This window comes from Nylanderia fulva, unplaced genomic scaffold, assembly GCF_048542155.1.
Source record: "Nylanderia fulva isolate GAGA-0341 unplaced genomic scaffold, ASM4854215v1 Scaffold133, whole genome shotgun sequence".
NCBI lineage: Eukaryota > Metazoa > Arthropoda > Insecta > Hymenoptera > Formicidae > Nylanderia > Nylanderia fulva.
The window spans coordinates 195,767-216,900 of NW_028189548.1; the positions used below are offsets into that span (position 1 = coordinate 195,767).

General features: G+C 42.6%; 1 protein-coding gene, 1 non-coding gene and 1 pseudogene across 2 annotated transcripts; 2 read left to right on the plus strand and 1 right to left on the minus strand.

Moving 5' to 3' along the window:
• Positions 1–119, minus strand: LOC114930416 (5S ribosomal RNA; annotated as a pseudogene).
• Positions 120–1,347: 1,228 nt separating this feature from the next.
• On the plus strand, positions 1,348–1,466 carry LOC114930415 (5S ribosomal RNA). The gene has a single exon (XR_003819463.1). It is a non-coding gene; the product is annotated as a 5S ribosomal RNA (ribosomal RNA).
• Positions 1,467–5,385: 3,919 nt separating this feature from the next.
• On the plus strand, positions 5,386–6,366 carry LOC114939270 (uncharacterized). The gene has a single exon (XM_029313544.2). The coding sequence runs from the start codon at positions 5,386–5,388 to the stop codon at positions 6,364–6,366; it is 981 nt and encodes a 326-aa protein (XP_029169377.1).
• The last annotated feature ends 14,768 nt before the right edge of the window (positions 6,367–21,134 follow it).

Genomic DNA, 21,134 nt, shown 5'->3' on the forward strand with positions numbered 1-21,134 from the left:
TGCCAACGGTACATGATGTTCCCAAGCGGTCACCCATCTAAGTACTAACCATGCCCAACGTTGCTTAATTTCAGTGATCAGACGAGAAATGGTGTGTTCAACGGGGTATGACTGTTGACAATGGTAAAATCTTTAATTACTGAAGAAATAGTCACTTGAAAATTTTAAGAGTATTGTAAATAAAATAGTTCCTTTATTGCCATTATAATTTAAATATACATACATTTGAAACAAAGAATAAATATTATTATTGATAATAAAGAGATCCTAAAGCCGTCTGTTTTACCAATAAAACGCGAAATTAAGAATTTGACTATATATTAATCATTTTACTAACTATACATACCCCAGAGAGCACAGAATTTTATGATAAAGATTCATAAATATTTCTAAATATATATTTTTTTAAAATATAAGATAAATATTTTGAAAATGTTTTATAAAAACCTTTTATTTAACATATTATTAAAATAAATTAAAATATTTAATATAATATATTTATGGTATGTATAAAGATAAATATTTATATAGATATATTATTTTGTAAATATTTTTTAACTAAAATTGTTAGTTTTTTCATTTATCGCTATGTGATGTATATTTTTCTCATATTTAATTTATATTCTCTCAATATTAATATTTAATACTATTTTTAATATTTTAAATATTAATATTTAATATTTAATTTTTAATATTCAATATTAATTAAATCAATAAAATAGACGGCTCGTGTAAATCTATACAACCCCTATTGTAGAATGTAGTTCAAAAATAGAATAAATAATTTTATGACTTTTAATTTTATTAATTTCCGTTTTTGTCAGTCTTATATAATTCTTACAATGAAAATCAATTATGAGAAAGATATACATCACATAGCGATAAATGAAAAAACTAACAGTTTAGTTAAAAAATATTTACAAAATAATATATCTATATAAATATTTATCTTTATTTATACCATAAATATATTATATTGAATATTTTAATCTATTTTAATAATATGTTAAATAAAAGGTTTTTATAAAACATTTTCAAAATATTTATATAATATTTTAAAAAATATATATATTTATAAATACTTATGAATCGTTATCATAAAATTTTGTGCTGTCTGGGGTATGTATAGTTAATAAAATGATTAATATATAGTCAAATTCTCAATTTCGCGTTTTATTGGTAAAATAGACGGCTTTAGGATTTTTTTATTACAGAAAATAATATTTATTTTTTTTGTTTCAAATTATGTATACTTAAATTATAATGACAATAAAGGAACTATTTTATTTACAATACTTTTAAAATTTTCAAGTGACTATTTTTTTATTAATTAAAGATTTTACCATTGTCAACAGTCATACCCCGTTGAACACACCAGTTCTCGTCCGATCACTGAAGTTAAGCAACGTTGGGCATGGTTAGTACTTAGATGGGTGACCGCTTGGGAACACCATGTACCGTTGACACCTTCTTTTTTCTTCTTTTTTTTTGCTAATTCAAAATCTTAAACAAACATAAAACATTTTTTCATATATATTATTTGTGATAAATCAATTTTATATATTATAAAAATTTTTATTTACTAAAAGATAAGACAATTTCCATTATTGTTCACTGTTTTTTGAATTTACTTTGGATGCTATTTTCTTTTGAATTAAAAATTAGAACATTCTCCAGACTCTTACTTCTAGGGAAAATTTTTATTATTTTAAGATTTTGAATTAGCAAAAAAAAGAAGAAAAAAGAAGGTGCCAACGGTACATGGTGTTCCCAAGCGGTCATCCATCTAAGTACTAACCATGCCCAACGTTGCTTAACTTCAGTGATCAGACGAGAACTTACTTTACTTTTAATAGAGCTTTATTCAGTTTGGTTGAGTTACATATTCAATAAATGAAAATCATTTAGCTGAGATGTATGTTACAATATAAATTGAAGTTCCTGCCTTATGGCTTAACCTTCAGCTTCTTACGGCACTTGGAGTGCGAATCAGCTGATCGGAAACTGATCGCCAGCTGATCGGCAGCGAAAAACAACAAGGAATGTCACGGTCGCGGCACCGTAACAAAACGAGACTCGAAAATAATATATTTGTCACGCTGAAATAATTGGCTATACAAAGACGTGATATATAAATACAATGATCAAAAACTTTAATGCCGAAATATAAGATTAATCGATATGCGATAACTTTTACTTGTCAAACTCCAAACAATATATAAAAAATGTTTTATGTTTCTTTTAAGATTTTGAATTAGCCAAAAAAAGAAGAAAAAAGAAGAAGGTGCCAACGGTACATGGTGTTCTCAGACGGTCACCACCCATCTAAGTACTAATCATGCCCAACGTTGCTTAACTTCAGTGATCAGACGAGAACTTTTACTTTTAATTTATTTATTTGTTCTGTGTAGAATCTTGAACCGATTTCGTCAATGTGGTTTTGTATTAGACTTTTATTTGAAAGTTCATGTAAGTTTTTGATTTTTTCATATCTGTCTTTGTTTAATATTAATCGCAGGCATTTATTTTGATATGATTGTAACAGTTTAATATTTGTGGGCGCTGCCGAGCACCAGACTGGAGCCGCATATAACAATATCGGTCTCAAGATTACTACATATATGAGTCTTTTATTTGTAATACTTAATTTAGAGTTTTTAGCCATAAATGAATATAATTGTCTCATAGTCCCATATGCTCTTTGAATTGATTTGCTTATGTGAACTTTATATGTCAAACTACTGTCCAAGTGCATGCCGAGATATTTTACCGAACTTTTAATTTGAATTGGTTGTTTATACAGTGTAATCGGTGTAAAAATTCGTGTTTTTGTGTTTTCTAGTAAAAATAATTGCTTCTGTTTTATCTGCATTGAGTGATATTTTCCATAATTTGTAGTAATGTTCAAGAATATTTATATGTATTTGTATTTGTTTTGTCGCTACTACTGCGCTAAAAGAGTGTGCGTAAATTGCCGTGTCATCAGCGAACATTGCTAAATTGGTTTTAGGAAATTCTGGCATATCATTTAAAAATATATTAAATAATATCGGACCGAGAACTGAGCCTTGAGGTACACCTGCCCTAATTATTTTCTTTCTAGATTTACTATTGTTTATTGTTACTCGAAATGTTCTATTGTTTATATATGAATGTATTAGCTTGATCATATAAAACGGGTATTTTTGTTCCAACATTTTATATAACAAACCATTCATCCAAATTTTATCAAAGGCTTTTTCTATATCTAAGAGTAACATCACCGTTACGTTATCTTTATTATAATTTACTCGTATGTCATTTACTATTCTTACTATTTGTTGTACTGTGTTACGTTTTTTCCTAAAACCAAATTGATGCTCATTTGTGAGTTTGTTATTTTCGGCATGCTTTTGTAGTCTTATTAATATTATTTTTTCCACTACTTTGCTTAACGTGGCTAAGAGGCTTATCGGTCTGTAGCTAATTGGTAGTTTTATTTTTACCTGATTTATGGATTGGTATTATATACGCAGTTTTCCATTTTTGAGGAAAATATGCCAATTTAAAGATTGAATTCATTATGTACGTTAATTGTACAATTGCTTTTCTCGACAAATTTTTTCGGATTATATTTTGTATTTTGTCTGGGCCAGGAGCTTTATGTGCATTCAAATATTTAATTTGTTCCCATATTTCTTTTGGAGAAGTTAAACATTTAAACCATTGATTGTCATCTGTGTTCTTAATTAGGTAAGAATTAATTTTTTCTACTATTTTATCTTGCTCATTGTCATTGTTTGTTACGTGTGTATGTATCTGTTCGTAGTGTTCTGCTAACATGTTAGCTTTTTGAATATCTGTTAATGCTGTTATATTGTTATTGGTTAAGGTAGCAATAGATTCATAAGATTTCTTTAATGATTTAGTCATTTTCCAGATAGAATTATTTTTTGCACTTAATTTTTGTAATTTATTATTCCAAATGTCATTTCTGTATTTTACTATTTCCTCCCTGATTTTACGTGATATTTTATTTAGTAAGGTTCTATTTTTGTTCAATCTTGTTTTTTGCCATATTTTCCTAATTTTGTTTTTATATCTTATTTGATCTAGAATAGTATCAGGTAAGTTTGTTATATGATTTGTTCTTGTAATTATTTTTGTCGTTAGTTGTTGCGCTTTTTGTATTACTTCTGTTAATTTGTTTACCTCGATATCTAACTCTGTATGATCTTTTATTTTATTATTAATATTTATATGTTTGTCTAGAATAGATCTAAATTTAGACCAGTCAGTGTTTTTAAAATCAAATATTTTATGTCTCGTATCTGTCAAGTTTTGTTTTAAAAGAGTGAAATATATTGGATTGTGATCCGAATCTAGTTCATGAAGTACATTTATGTCGGTATGGTTATTAACTTGCTTATTTATAACTATGTCTATTGTGGTGGGAGTACCACCATTGTTTGGTATGTGTGTAGGTTCATTAGTATACATAATTGTTACGTTATTCTGCTGTATATAATTATTTAGTGTAATTCCGTTTCTATTTGTATAACGGTTCACCTTTCCCGACGCCGCGGATCGGCTCGCCGGTTCCAGGATTCGGGAGGAAGGGGGAGATTCAGACTCGCTTATTCCTTATTAACAATGCTTTGGTTTATTCAAAAAGAAACAAGTAAACAAAATGATTGTTGGCATAAAGCCTAAATAGAGAAACTTATTGACTACTCGGTATAAACGAAATGTTTGTTGGCATAAAGCCCTAAATAGAGAAACTTGTGGCAATAAATGCCACAAGCATAAAATATTACAAAGTAAAATATATATAAAATAAAAGTACGAAATAAAAATATATAACAAGTAACGAATGTTAAGGATATCGCGACCGGTGATACAAAAGAATAAATAAACAAGTAAGCGTCTGACATGACTAAAGGAAATTTTGATTGCTGTAAATAGAAAAAAGCGAAAGTACCGGAGAATAATAGAGAGACTAATAACCGAAAAATAAAAATAAGGTCGTGGAAAAATCGAGAGAACGAAGACAATGCGCGGCCTCGAGAGGCAGATAGATTTAGACTCGCGTCCGCGATAGATGTTTTATCTCGGTGGAGAGAACTAATTGTAATCTCGGTGTCTCAAATAAATCCTAGTAAAGACCATATACAGTTTAACACCTGATAATAATTCCGTCTGAATTATCCTCTCCCGATTCGCGATATTGAAAGGACAGTAATAATTACCGAATTCACGCATTCGCGCACGCACGCATTTAAAATCAAATGATAAACCCAAAGTGGTGACCCCGACGTGATCTGGGTGACGCGAAGTGCTGTGGACATTGACATTGCCGCGAATCGTGATACAGATCTTGAAGTGAATTTTTTAAAAAGTGACGGAATGGTGCTGACACGCGACGATGGAGCTGCCTCTCCGCTGATACAAATCGAGCAGCCGAGACGAGATGCACTGCCTGTGCCAGGGACGTCGCAACAAGGAGCAGAACGACCTTGCCTGTTCATGGCGGGCGCCGAGGTAAATCGCGTAGGCATGAGAATGCCAGAATTTACTTCCGGAGATCCGGAATTATGGTTCAACATCATAGATCGGAGCTTCCAGGCCGCTGGAATTATTACGGACGCGACCAAGTTCGGTTACGTATTGACGGCGATCGGTCCACGACACGCGATGGAAGTACGCGATATTATAATGAACCCGCCAGCGGAACGCGCGTACGAAACTTTAAGATGCGAGCTGATAAAGAGATTGAGCTTGTCGCAGGAGCACAAGACGCGTCGGCTCCTGGAGCATGAGGAGATAGGCGACCGCAAACCGTCACAATTTTTGCGGCACCTTCGAGGTCTCGCCGGTAATGTTGTCGGGGATGAAGTCCTGCGAACCATTTGGTTAAGTCGACTACCGGTTTATTTGCAGCCGCATCTCGTAACGCGCGTAGGAGATACGCTGGAGACGCTCGCGGATATGGCGGATGCGATCGTAGAGGCAACGAGAGCGCCCGCGGTGCACGTCGCGGAAGCGGCTCGGCCGACGGCATTCGCGGGTGCCGAAGTAAACGGCATAGCTGCGTTGGAAGCGAGAATCAACGTCCAGATGACGCAAATGCGTATGGCCATGCAGCAGGAGTTCGCTGAGCAAATGACCGGCTTACGAAAATGCATCGAGGCACTAGGAGAGCGAGAACCTCGCCGGAGCGACGGCGGTGGTCGTCGCAGGCGGGAGCGTTCGCGATCGCGCTCTCGTGTCCGTGGTCACGCGTCGAACAATTTGTGCTACTTCCACTGGAGATTCGGACCGGACGCGCGAAGATGTGAACCCCCGTGTGCCGGACAGCCGCAGGGAAACGCGATGGCCCGACACTGATGACGGCCGGTGATCAAGGCCAGGATTCGCGCCGTCTATTCGTTACTGACCGCGACACGCGAATTGACTTCCTCGTGGATACGGGCGCAGACCTGTGCGTATTTCCTCGCAGGATGGTGCGTGGGCCGCGGCAACAATCGACGTACGAATTATCCGCAGCGAATGGAACGGTGATCCATACGTACGGAACCGAGACTTTAACTTTAAATCTCGGACTACGGAGAAATTTCACGTGGCGATTCGTACTCGCAGATGTGTCGAGACCGATTATCGGCGCGGACTTTCTATCGTATTACGGACTCCTGGTGGACTTGCGGAATCGTCGGCTAGTCGATCAGGCGACGGGACTCGTAGCCGGGGGACGTAGCGCGCAGTGCGGAATACCGAGTGTCCGAACAGTGACGGGAGTGACGCCGTATCACAGACTTTTGACGCGTTATCCGGACATCGTACGACCTGACGGGCGCCCGAAAGAGGTGCGACATAACACGAAACATTTTATTGAAACGACCCCGGGGCCGCCGGTAGTGTGCAGACCGCGGAGACTTGCGCCGGATAAATTGACCGCGGCGCGAAAAGAGTTTGAAAAAATGATGGAGCTCGGAATCGTGAGACCGTCGAAGAGTAGTTGGGCGTCCCCGCTGCATATGGTGCCGAAGAAAGGTGAAGAGTGGCGACCGTGCGGTGACTATCGCTCGTTGAATGCGCGGACGATCCCGGATCGGTACCCGGTCCGGCACATTCAGGACTTCGCGATGGAGCTTAGAGACAAGCGGGTGTTCTCGACGATCGACCTAGTGCGCGCGTACCACCAGATACCGGTGGCGGAAAGCGATATTCCGAAGACCGCGATCACTACGCCGTTCGGCATGTTTGAGTTCCCGTTTATGTCGTTCGGATTAAGGAACGCGGCTCAGACTTTCCAGCGGTTTATCGACGAGGTCCTACGAGGACTTGACTTTTGCTACGCGTACATTGACGACATACTGATCGCGTCAACGACGGCCGAAGAGCACAGCGAACATCTGAAAATATTGTTTGAGCGTCTTCAGACATACGGCGTCGTAATTAATCCGGGAAAGTGCGTGTTCGGACAAGCGGAAGTCGAATTCCTCGGATACGAGGTGAGCGGACACGGCACGCGACCATTGCCGGCGCGCGTACGGGCGATCGAGGAGTTCCAGGAGCCGAGGACAGCGAAGGAGCTGAGGCGGTATCTTGGCATGATCAATTTCTACAGGAGATGTCTGCCAAGAGCCGCGGAAATTCAGGCGCCATTAAATGAATTACTTCATGGCGATGTTAGAGGAAAAGCGCTCGTCAAGTGGACGCCGGCAGCAAGACAGGCTTTCAAGGACGCGAAAAGTAGCCTGATGCGAGCTACCTTGATATCGCACCCGAAGGTGAACGCGGAGCTCGCTCTATTTACGGACGCATCGGACAGCAGCGTGGGGGCCGTACTGCAGCAGCGAGCGGAAAAGGATTGGGAACCGCTGGGCTTCTTTTCGAAAAAATTAAGCCCGACGGAAGCCAAGTACAGCGCGTTTGATCGGGAGCTTTTGGCGATCTACTTGGCAATAAAATATTTCCGCCACATGGTCGAGGCACGGACCTTCACAATTTACACGGACCACAAACCTCTCACGTATGCATTTCAGAGAAAACCGGAAAAATGCACGCCGCGACAATTTCGGCATCTTGATTTTGTCGGGCAATTTACGACGGACGTACGACACGTGAGAGGAGAAGAGAACGTGGTGGCGGACACGCTATCGCGCATCGAGGAAGTGAAAACACCGCTGGACTACGAGGCACTCGCGAGATCGCAGGAGGACGATGCGGAGTGCAACGAGTACATCGAGGGCACGAGCGGATTAAGATTGGAAAAAATAGAGATTCCAGGCGCAGGCACGACAGTATTGTGCGATACAACAACGAAGATTCCGAGACCATTTCTGACAAGGCCTTTTCGGAGGGCCGCATTTAATATACTACACGGACTTGCACACCCGGGGATACGAGCGACGGTGAAGATGGTGACACAACGTTACGTCTGGCCGTCTATAAAAAAGGATTGCAGCACTTGGGCTCGCGCATGCATCGAGTGCCAGCGAGCAAAAGTTACACGACACGTAAAATCGCCGAGAGGAATTTTCGAGCTACCAAGCCAGAGATTCGAACATGTGCACGTGGACATCATTGTCATGCCGATATCAGACGGCAACAGATATTGTTTGACCTGCATCGACCGATTCACGCGCTGGCCGGAGGCGTTTCCCATGGAGAACCAGGAAGCAGAGACAGTCGCAAGGACATTCTACCACGGCTGGATAAGTAGATTCGGCGTGCCGTTAAGAATAACAACCGACCAGGGACGGCAATTCGAGGCGCACCTCTTCAAGGAGTTGAGCGGATTGCTGGGATCTAACCACCTGAGGACGACTGCCTATCATCCCCAGGCCAACGGCATGGTAGAACGATGGCACCGCCAATTAAAAGCATCGATCAAGTGCCATCAGAAGGACCGGTGGACGGATGTGCTGCCGACAGTTCTGATGGGCATAAGAGCGGCGTGGAAGGACGATCTGCAGGCGACGGCGGCCGAGCTGGTGTATGGAGAAGCGCTCAGACTGCCGGGACAATTCCTAAATAAGCAGTCCGGCGAGGAGAGAGACGCTAGCAATTTCATTAAAGAATTGCGACGTCATTTCGAGGATGTCCGGCCGGTCGAGGTCACGCAGCACGGAGAGCGACGCCCATTCGTGTTCAAGCAGCTGGGAACCACGGAGAGTGTGTTTGTTCGGCACGACGGGCCGAAAACACAATTGCAGATGCCGTACGATGGGCCCTACACAGTGGTTCGCAGAGGAGAAAAGACCTTTGTCGTGCGTATGCACGGGAAAGAACAGACAATTTCAATCGATCGCGTAAAACCAGCGTATTTAATTACAGAGAGACAGAGTGACGAAGCGTCGCCGACGGCAGGGACTCCTGGAAACAGAGAGACGAGACTGGACCCGGAGCAGTCACATGAGGCGCAGCCGGCGTGTGAAGGACGACAGACACGAACGAGGAGCGGTCGAAGGGTCCGATTCCCGGACCGATATACGATGTGACGCGGCGTGTCGGACAAACAGAAATTTTATAATTTACATTATTATTAATTTTTATTAAGTTTTATTTATTTATTTATATTTATTTATTTGTTTTATCTCTCCACGCGAAGTATAAATCGACGCGGTGACTAGTGACGACTCGAAACGACAAATAGGCGCGATAATTAAATAATTGTACAATTAGGAAACCACTAGAAGGGGGGTACTGTGGCAATAAATGCCACAAGCATAAAATATTACAAAGTAAAATATATATAAAATAAAAGTACGAAATAAAAATATATAACAAGTAACGAATGTTAAGGATATCGCGACCGGTGATACAAAAGAATAAATAAACAAGTAAGCGTCTGACATGACTAAAGGAAATTTTGATTGCTGTAAATAGAAAAAAGCGAAAGTACCGGAGAATAATAGAGAGACTAATAACCGAAAAATAAAAATAAGGTCGTGGAAAAATCGAGAGAACGAAGACAATGCGCGGCCTCGAGAGGCAGATAGATTTAGACTCGCGTCCGCGATAGATGTTTTATCTCGGTGGAGAGAACTAATTGTAATCTCGGTGTCTCAAATAAATCCTAGTAAAAACCATATACAGTTTAACACCTGATAATAATTCCGTCTGAATTATCCTCTCCCGATTCGCGATATTGAAAGGACAGTAATAATTACCGAATTCACGCATTCGCGCACGCACGCATTTAAAATCAAATGATAAACCCAAAAACTTATTGACTACTCGGTATAAACGAAATGTTTGTTGGCATAAAGCCCTAAATAGAGAAACTTATTGACTACTCGGTATAAACAAAATAAGGAGGCGTATAGCCTGTAGCGGTGTCCGGAAAAGATTTACAAATTACCCGGTATAACTTAGAGATACGGTGTACGGAGGCGTATAGCCTATAGCAGAAAGAAACCGGAAACCGGGAAACCCGGCGTAATGACGAGAAACCCGTCACCCGGTGTATAGCAGGAAGAGACCGGAAACCGGGAAACCCGGCGTAACAACGAGAAACCCGTTGCCCGGCGTGTAGCAGGAAGAGACCGGAAACCGGGAAACCCGGCGTAACAACGAGAAACCCGTTGCCCGGCGTGTAGCAGGAAGAACCGGAAACCGGGAAACCCGGCGTAATGACGAGAAACCCGTCACCCGGCGTGTAGCAGGAAGAGACCGGAAACCGGGAAACCCGGCGTAACAACGAGAAACCCGTTGCCCGGCGTGTAGCAGGAAGAGACCGGAAACCGGGAAACCCGGCGTAACAACGAGAAACCCGTTGCCCGGCGTGTAGCAGGAAGAGACCGGAAACCGGGAAACCCGGCGTAACAACGAGAAACCCGTTGCCCGATACTAAAGGTAGGAGGCCAGAAACCGGGAAACCCGGCGTAACAACGAGAAGCCCGTTGCCTGGCTAGGAGGTCCGGAACAGGACTGGTGCCGGCTCATCCGTCGAGCCGGCTTATATACCCTGCCGGCGGTTCCCCCACTCTACATCGAGGCTGTGGTGGGGGTAACGCCGGCGTCGTAGTGGGGCGCCTCTGGGGGTTGTAGTGGGGCGCCCCTGGGGTAGGGTGACCCGTGTATTGCTTATGTTTTTGTGTTTAGGGGCGCCTTAGGCGCCATAGCCTCAAGTGGCGGGCGGGTGATCGGCCCGCGAGGCGTTAGTAACGGCCACGCCGTTACACTACCCCCTCTCTAGACGGCGGATCGTACGTGGTCGGCCGAAACGGTCGAACCGTATCATCCACCGTCCAGTAGGGAAGGTGGCTCGGAACTTCCGAGTGGCGTGGGCGGTATGGCGCTGGAGGAATCACGGCGGCTGGCCCTGTCCTACGCCCCGATGGTTTCCTCGTCCTCTTCCTCGGATGCCGCCTTGAGGTCCTGCACATGGATGTGGCGGTGCCATCGTCCTCGGGCGTCCTTGAGGTCAACGATTACGGGGGATACGATCCTCCGGACAGTCATCGGTCCGCTGTACTTCGGGGCCAGCTTGGCGTTGAACGCGTTGGCCTTGCTGGACAGGGGGCGGTCGCGTTTCCAGACGCGTTCGCCCAGCTGCGGTCGCCAGTCTCGTCGCCGCAGGTTGTACGGCTTCTCTTGCCGCTGGAAGGCCCGGGCGAGGTGGATTCGGACCACCTTGTAGGCGTCCTCCAACTGGGTCTGGCGGGTGCTTGGTCCTGGTGCTGGTGCGGTTCCTGGTCGATCCTCTGGATGTGGGCGGGCGAGCTCTCGGCCGTGCAGGATGTAGGCCGGAGTGTATCCGGTGGCCTCATGTCGGGCGGTGTTGATGGCGAACTGTAAGGCGGGGATTCGCTCGTCCCAGTCATTGTGCCGCCGGCCTACGTACTGGCTGATCATTGTTTTAACCGTACGGTTCGCTCGCTCTACCGGATTGCATTGCGGAGTGTACACGGGGGATGTCCGATGTTGTATCCCGTAGGAAGCTAGCAAGGCCTTAATGCGTTGCGCGACGAACTGAGTCCCGTTATCGGACACCAGGGCGACCGGACACCCGTGCCGGTATATCAGGCGGTCGGTGAGTGCTCGGGCTACGGCTACGGCGGTGGCTTTTCTAAGCGGGACCATTTCGATCCACTTACTGAACCGGTCTTGTATGGTTAATAGCCAGGTATGGCCGCTAGTGGATCGAGGCAGGGGACCGATCAGGTCTACGGCGGCTTGTTCCCATGGTGCGCGGACGGAGGTGGCCATCATCCGACCAGCCGGTCGTTGTTGACTGGCCTTGTGCCGCGCACAATTAGCGCACCCTCGGACGTACCGGGCAATTTCCCGAAACATGCCGGGCCAGTAATATAGCTGGGCCACCCGAGCCAATGTTTTGGAAATGCCTAGGTGCCCGGCGGCCGGGTCGTCGTGCATTCGCTGAAGCAGGGCGGGTCGTTGGTCTGTAGGCACGCACTGCTTCCATTGCTCTTCGGCTGGTGTTTCCCGGAAGTCCAGATCGTGGAGTATATGCCTGTACAATCGTTGATCCTGGATTTTATAGTCCGGGTGATCGGTCGGATGTCTCCGTACTTCGGCTAGTTTACGGTGGTACCACCGGCATTTCGGCCGGGTCACCGCCAAAGCTTCCGGGAGGCGGGAGAGGGCATCTGCCACCTGGTTAAGTGTCCCGCGCCGGTACTGGATGTCGAAATCATGTTGTTGTAATTCGAACATCCAGCGGGCTAGTCGTCCGGTAGGGGCCTCGATGTGTTGTAACCACTTTAAAGCTTGGTGGTCGGTCACGACGGTGAATCGGTAGCCCTCGAGGTAATCCCGCATCCGGCGTATACCCCACACGACAGCCAAGCACTCTAGTTCGGTAGCGCTATAATTCTTCTCGGCTGCGTTGAGGGTCCGGCTGGCGTACGCGATAACCCGCTCTCCTTCGCCGAGGTGTTGGGTTAATACGGCCCCTAACCCGTGGGCGCTGGCGTCGGTTTGTAGTAGAAATGGTCGCGCAAAATCTGGACAGGCGAGGACAGGTGCGGTGGTTAAGGCCTGTTTTAGTTTCCGGAACGCGGTTTCTTCTTCTTTTGCCCAGGTCCAGCGCGCTCTCTTTTTAGTGAGTCGAGTGAGAGGGGCGGCGATAGTGGAGAAGTCAGCGATGAATCGGCGGTACCATGACGCTACCCCCAGAAATTGCCGAACCCTGCGGAGGGTCGTGGGGGCAGGCCAATCGGTAATGGCTCGCACTTTCTCTGGGTCCGTCCGGATTCCGTGCCGATCGATAACGTGTCCGAGGTACCGAAGACTTGGCCTGCAGAAGTGACACTTTTCTGGGTTGAGGCGGAGTCGGGCGTCACGGAGGCTGCGAAAGACTTCGGCCAAGTGGCCTAGGTGCTCCTCGAAAGTACGGGATGCGACAACTATGTCGTCCAAGTAGACGAGGACGTGTGGTTCTAACTCGGGTCCTAGCACGGTGTCGAGCAGCCGTTGGAAGGTGGCCGGTGCTGAATGCAGTCCGAATGGCATGACGCGGAACTGCATCAGCCCTCTCCCTGGCACCGTGAAGGCGGTTGCGGGGCGGCTCTCCGGAGTTAGTGGCACTTGCCAATACCCGCTGCGTAGGTCCAACGTGGACAAGTAGTGTGCGCCTCGTAGCTTATCCAAGGTGGCGGCAATGTGAGGCAGCGGGTATGCATCTTTCTCGGAGGCCGCGTTTAATCGGCGGAAGTCTATACAAAATCGGTAGGTCCCGTCTTTCTTCTTTGCCAGCACTATCGGAGAGCTCCAGGCGCTGGTGGAGGGCTCGATGACTCCTTCGGCTTCCATCTTTTGGACCTCTTGGTCGATCACGGCTTGCATGGCCGGATTACGGGGCCGATATCGTTGTTTAATGGGCGGCCCCGGTTTTAGCCGAATTTGGTGCGTGGCTTTGTCGGTCGGGCCGCGGACCGATTCGAACTTTGGAAGTTCGTTATTTAGGAAGGCCTGTAGCCTTAGCGCCTCGCTGGTAGTTCCTGGGCTGATACTGGCTGTCGCGATTCCATCTTTGGTTGTTGTCTCGGTGACAGGTCTGGGCGGCGGGCGCAGCTCGACTCCTAATTTCGCCCAGAGGTCTATGCCTATTAGTACGGCGTTGTCTAGTTGTGGTAGTACGGAGAAGCGGTGGCGGTACGATTTTCCTCGTAACCTGACCGTTGCTTCGATGGTCTCGACAATGGGGACTTGCGTCCCGTCGGCCAGGCGTATCTGGGCTGCCTTGAGATCTGGGCTAGACGGTGTGCGGTTGATTCGGCGGGCCGTTTCAGCGTTTACGAATGAGATCTCTGAGCCGGAATCGAGGAGGCCCCACAAATGTTGTCCGGCGATCTGGATCCGGAGGTGCGGTCTCGGGTTGTATTTTAGGCCGAGTCGGGCTGGACGACGGCCGCAACGTCTCCGGCCCGCACCCCGTTTCCCGTCGGGGGGTGGCAGTCACGGGTGAGGACCCCGTCCTTGCCACATCTCGAGCAGAATTTCTTCGGAGGTCGCTGGCAGTGCAGGCGTGTATGTCCTCGTTGCTTGCACCTCCAGCAACATTCCTCCCGACTGTAGACCGCGGAAGCTACGACCGGGGTGTGGCTTTGCGGCACGTCCCTTCGTCGTTCCTGTCTCCGGCGGTCGGCCTCTTCGTATTCGGTGGCTCGGATGCTCAGATTCCCGACGCTGAGCACGTCCGCCCGACGGATGTACAATTGGTACTCCGGATCCATGTTTTCGTAGAGCTGTTCCAGTTGGTCTAGGGGTGAATATCCCCCGGCGCGCCGCATCATGGTCAGGACCTCGGTGGCGTACTTTTGGAAGGACTCTTTAGGGCGTTGTTGACGTCCCTGGATCGTCCTTTTCATCTGTCTCTCATACCCGCTTGGCAGGTATTGCTGGCGGACAGCTTGGCGAAAGTCGGCCCAGCTGGCTATGGTATCGCGGATGTTGCGATACCACAGCAGGGCGTCTCCCCGTAAGAGTTCGGGTAGCCCTAACAGCATCTGGGCGTCGGTGTAGCCGTAGCCCAGGCACAGCTCTTCCGTACGCTCGAGGAATGCCAGGGGGTCCTTGCCCTCGAAGTGGCACCCCCATTTTCGGATCTGATCCATGATCCTGGCCGGTTCAACAGGTGTCGGGGTGGTAGCTTCTTCGTCTTTGGTTGGGCTTCCGGTGGCCATTTCGACGTTGATAGTGGGCACAGATAGGTAAGTTCGAAATAGCGCGGGGTTTTGCCCGACAAATCGGCGGAGGCGTCGGCGGACCTCGTCTAAAGTTCCTTGGCTATCGATTCCGTGTCTTTTGGCCAAGGCAATAGCTTCGGATTTTGATAATTGATTTACCCACGCGGGCATCTGGATAGGCTTAAGCGAGTCGGGATCTCCACTGGGCAGGTCCCTGTTCGGGCGCCATGTAACGGTTCACCTTTCCCGACGCCGCGGATCGGCTCGCCGGTTCCAGGATTCGGGAGGAAGAAGGAGATTCAGACTCGCTTATTCCTTATTAACAATGCTTTGGTTTATTCAAAAAGAAACAAGTAAACAAAATGATTGTTGGCATAAAGCCTAAATAAAGAAACTTATTGACTACTCGGTATAAACGAAATGTTTGTTGGCATAAAGCCCTAAATAGAGAAACTTATTGACTACTCGATATAAACAAAATAAGGAGGCGTATAGCCTGTAGCGGTGTCCGGAAAAGATTTACAAATTACCCGGTATAACTTAGAGATACGGTGTACGGAGGCGTATAGCCTATAGCAGAAAGAAACCGGAAACCGGGAAACCCGGCGTAATGACGAGAAACCCGTCACCCGGTGTATAGCAGGAAGAGACCGGAAACCGGGAAACCCGGCGTAACAACGAGAAACCCGTTGCCCGGCGTGTAGCAGGAAGAGACCGGAAACCGGGAAACCCGACGTAACAACGAGAAACCCGTTGCCCGGCGTGTAGCAGGAAGAACCGGAAACCGGGAAACCCGGCGTAATGACGAGAAACCCGTCACCCGGCGTGTAGCAGGAAGAGACCGGAAACCGGGAAACCCGGCGTAACAACGAGAAACCCGTTGCCCGGCGTGTAGCAGGAAGAGACCGGAAACCGGGAAACCCGGCGTAACAACGAGAAACCCGTTGCCCGGCGTGTAGCAGGAAGAGACCGGAAACCGGGAAACCCGGCGTAACAACGAGAAACCCGTTGCCCGATACTAAAGGTAGGAGGCCAGAAACCGGGAAACCCGGCGTAACAACGAGAAGCCCGTTGCCTGGCTAGGAGGTCCGGAACAGGACTGGTGCCGGCTCATCCGTCGAGCCGGCTTATATACCCTGCCGGCGGTTCCCCCACTCTACATCGAGGCTGTGGTGGGGGTAACGCCGGCGTCGTAGTGGGGCGCCTCTGGGGGTTGTAGTGGGGCGCCCCTGGGGTAGGGTGACCCGTGTATTGCTTATGTTTTTGTGTTTAGGGGCGCCTTAGGCGCCATAGCCTCAAGTGGCGGGCGGGTGATCGGCCCGCGAGGCGTTAGTAACGGCCACGCCGTTACATATTATTTCTGTGACATCTCCATTTTATATTTCTAGCATTCAGATCACCAACCAACAGAACTCTTTCAGCCACGCTAAACATTACATTTAAATCCCTGATTGTAATTTTATTTAATGGTCTATTATATGCTGCTATTATGTGAATATTGTTTTCTAGTTTAATACATATATTTTCTATTGCAATCTCTGATTTCATTTTGATTTCTTGAAACGGTATATCTTTTCTAATTAATACAGCTACTCCTCCTGCTCTATTTTGTCTCTCTTTCCTGATACAAGTATATCCCCTAATTTTTAGTCTATCGTCTTTATTTAGTTTAGTTTCATTAATTAGCATAATTCCTATATTAAGTCTTTCTAAGAATTCTATTAGACTCGCAATCCTATCACGTATGCCATTTGCGTTCCAACTACAGATTTTAATATTATCCATGTTTTTGTTCTAATTCTACAGTAAAATTATAAAATACTTCAAATTTTTCTACGTACAATTTACACTTTGAAAGTTTATTATTTAAATTTCTAACGTTATTAAGCATTTCTCTCACATTTATAAGATTATTTAAATTTTTAAATTTGCTCGTTAATGTTATAAAGTCTGTATGTATTTGTTCACTCCTGTTGTCCGGTTTATACGTCGTTGTTGTTTATTCCTTATCCTACCTGCTTGTGTCCATAGATTATTTGCTTCTGTCATCTTGAGTGGTGCGTCACCTCTCAATCTGGGAAACATGCTCTCGTCCGTGATGTCTACTGATATATTTTCTTTTATTTGTTGTTTGTTTGTCCTTGTCGCCTTAGTGATCCAGTTTAATTTTTTTTATATGTTTCACAGATGGTGGCGGTTGCTGGGTGATCCTTGCGACAATTTGCACATTTTGCTGGAATGTTTATTGGTTTTTTACATTCTATTGTTTAATGATTTTCTGCACATTTAAGGCATTTGGGTGTGACATAACAATTTGATGTTGCATGTCCCCACTCTTGGCATCTGTGACATTGTGTAATACGTTTTTTATTGAGATATCTTTCCCACGTTATTTTCGTGTGATTTAAATATTTTACTTTATGTGATAATATTTTTATGTTAATATATAGCACCATGAATTGTAACCATATATAGTGGATTATGCGTTCCTCTCATTTTGTTGCAGTTATTTACTTGAATGTCAAGTTCTTTGAGTTCATTTTTGATGTCCAGTATGTCTATATTTTTAGGAAGTCCTCTTATTACGAACGCCTTTGTTTTCTTATCCTTCGGTGTGAACGTATGATACTGTGCTCCATCTGATTCCAGTATCGTAATTAACTTTTTATAATCTTTTTGTGTTTCAGTGTGTAGAGCTGTACGATTTGTTTGATATTTTATGAAAAATTTATTATTGATTATGTTTTTGACTTTGGCAATAAAGTCTTTATGTGATTTTACCTCTCCGTGAATGATAATTGGCGGAGGTTTTTGTTTTCCGGTCAGATTTTTTGTGACTCTTGATTTACTTGGGCTGTTATTTGTATGATAATTCTGTTCGTCGTTGGTGTCGTCCCACTCCACGTCTGCTTCTTCAGAATCCAATAATAAATTAAAACGATTTTTCGTGTCTATTGTATACTCTTTACTATGTCTTGCCATTTTTGTATTAGATGTTCCTGGTTTTTGACTGCCAGTTGCTTTCCTTTTATTACTTTTTATATTTTCAGTGTTGAACATGTCAATAAATTTTGATTGTATAAGAGGCGACTTGCCTTCATTTTTTTGCGCTGGATTCTCGGTTACTGCTACAGTGGATGACAATTTAAAATTAAAATCTTGAGTTTTATTCTCTTTAGGGACATCTGCGATGTTTTTTCTTGATTCCTCAATAATATTATTGTTTCTTTGTTCACTTGTAGTCACTGTTGTTCATTTGTAATCACCGTTAATGATCTTATAACTGATTACTTGATATTAATCGCTCTGTTAAATTAGCTTAGGGCTTAGAGAGTCGCTCCTCGCTACACGTGACACTCGATCGACAGCTCGAACGAGACTCAGACGAGAACTGGTGTGTTCAACGGGGTATGACTGTTGACAATGATAAAATCTTTAATTACTGAAAAAATAGTCACACTTGAAAATTTTAAGAGTATTGTAAATAAAATAGTTTCTTTATTGTCATTATAATTTAAGTATACATACATTTAAAACAAAAAATAAATATTATTATTGGTAATAAGCCCAGCAAACACCGATATATAATTGTTACATTGCTATAATAAAACGGAATATAACAGGTAATATAACGTGTACGTTACATGTAACATCCATGTTAGTTGTAATTTCCCACTCATAGATGTAACATTTTAATATAACATATATTACATTGTAGTTATATTGTAATTATATACCAAATAGCACATTGATGTATTGATAAGTCCGTGCTATCTTGGGATATAATGACAATATAACTACAATGTAATATATGTAATATTAAAAATGTTACATCTATGAGTGGGAAATTACAACTAACATACGTTACATGTAACATGCTTAAGTATATAACATTTATATATTGTGTTTGCTGGGAGGAGATCCTAAAGCCGTCTGTTTTACTAATAAAACGCGAAATTAAGAATTTGACTATATATATATATTAATCATTTTACTAACTATACATACCCCAGACAGCACAGAATTTTATGATAAAAAATCATAAATGTTTTATAAAAACTTTTTATTTAACATATTATTAAAATAGATTAAAATATTTAATATAATATATTTATGGTATGTATAAAGATAAATATTTATATAGATATATTATTTTGTAAATATTTTTTAACTAAAATTGTTAGTTTTTTTATTTATCGCTATCCCATACAGCACCGTTAGATTGCAAAAACATTACAACAATCTTTTACCGCAATATTGCAATATTGCAAATTCACTGCAAAATGTTGCTACATCATTGCTGTTCAATTGCAGCAATGTTAAAATGTCCGCTTTTTGGAAGATAATAAAATTATTGATTATCGTTAACATCTTTTATTGTACAATATTGCAAAAAATTATTTTATTACAGTATTATACCCAGCAAATACCAAGTTACAGTTATATAATTGTTAGTTGTAATTTTCCACTCAACAATATAATTGTTATAATTAATACACGTATTATATTTTTGAGTGGGAAATTACAACTAACAATTATATAGCTGTAACTTGGTGTTTGCTGGGTATATGTATATATATTACAATATACAAATTATAGAATTTGGATTACATGCAATATTTCCGAAATATTAATGTTATGTTGCTACAAGTGTGCTGGAATTTTGTGCATCTATATCTCTGCAATGTCTTTATAATGTTGCATTGCAACTTGCAACATTGCAACATTGCTGTAATATAATTGCAATAATCTGTGCTGTATAGGATGTGATATATATCTTTCTCATATTTGATTTTTATTGTAAGAATTATATAAGACTGACAAAAACGGAAATTAATAAAACTAAAAGTCAAAATTATTTATTTTATTTTTGAACTACATTCTACAATAGGGGTTGTATAGATTTACATAAGCCGTCTATTTTATTTATTTAATTAATATTGAATATTAAGAATTAAATATTAAATATTAATATTTAAAATATTAAAAATAATATTAAATATTAATATTGAGAGAATATTAAAAATAAATATTAAATATTAATATTAAAAATATTAAATATTAATATTATTAATATTGAATATTAAGAATAAATAGTAATTAATCCTATAAGAGTAAGTATATTATATTTAAGTTAGTTTTAGTAAGTAATATTTTTTTTAATATTAAGAATAAATATTGAGAATAAATATATATGTACTGATATTTTAAAAATTATAATATTATAAATATTAATACTAAATATATTAAAAATTATAATATCAAATATTATTAATATTGAATATTAAGAATAAATATTCAATATTAATATTGAATATTAATATTTAATATTTATATATACTTATTTTTAATATTCAATATATTAATATATTAATATTTAAAATAATTCTTAATATTTATATATTCTATATATAATTTTTAATATTCAATATTAATATTTAATATTTATTTTTAATATTCATTATTACTATTTAATATTTATTCTTAATATTTATTCTTTTAAGGGTCGACAGGTCCGGCCAGACTTCGAATTGATGTTGAAGACCTCGCGCGGTGACAACGCGAAACTCCGATTTCAATGTTGCCAACGCCGAAAAACCAATTCTCGGGTTTTATGTAGTGATGCATGTCTGTACACGTACATACACCATTGCATTGTTCACGCGAACGCACCGTAGAGACAAGGACCGATAATCACGTGTTCTCCTTGTTCCTCTACCGTGCCGGTATTCGCGGATGCCGTCACATGAGGCGTAACTTGCGTTAAGGGTCAACAGGCGACATGGTGGAGACGCCTATCGGTCGGCCGGGAATTACAGATTCTTATTTTCCAGATATTAGCCAAAATATTGAATGAATCTTATTAAATTTAAGATATTCTTAATCAGTAAGCTCATTTGTAGTCCTCTAAAGAGCTATTTTATGAAAAAAAGATAAAAATAAAAATTTTTAATAAACTTGGGGGAATGCGCAGCTGAGAACGGGTAAGGTTGGGTT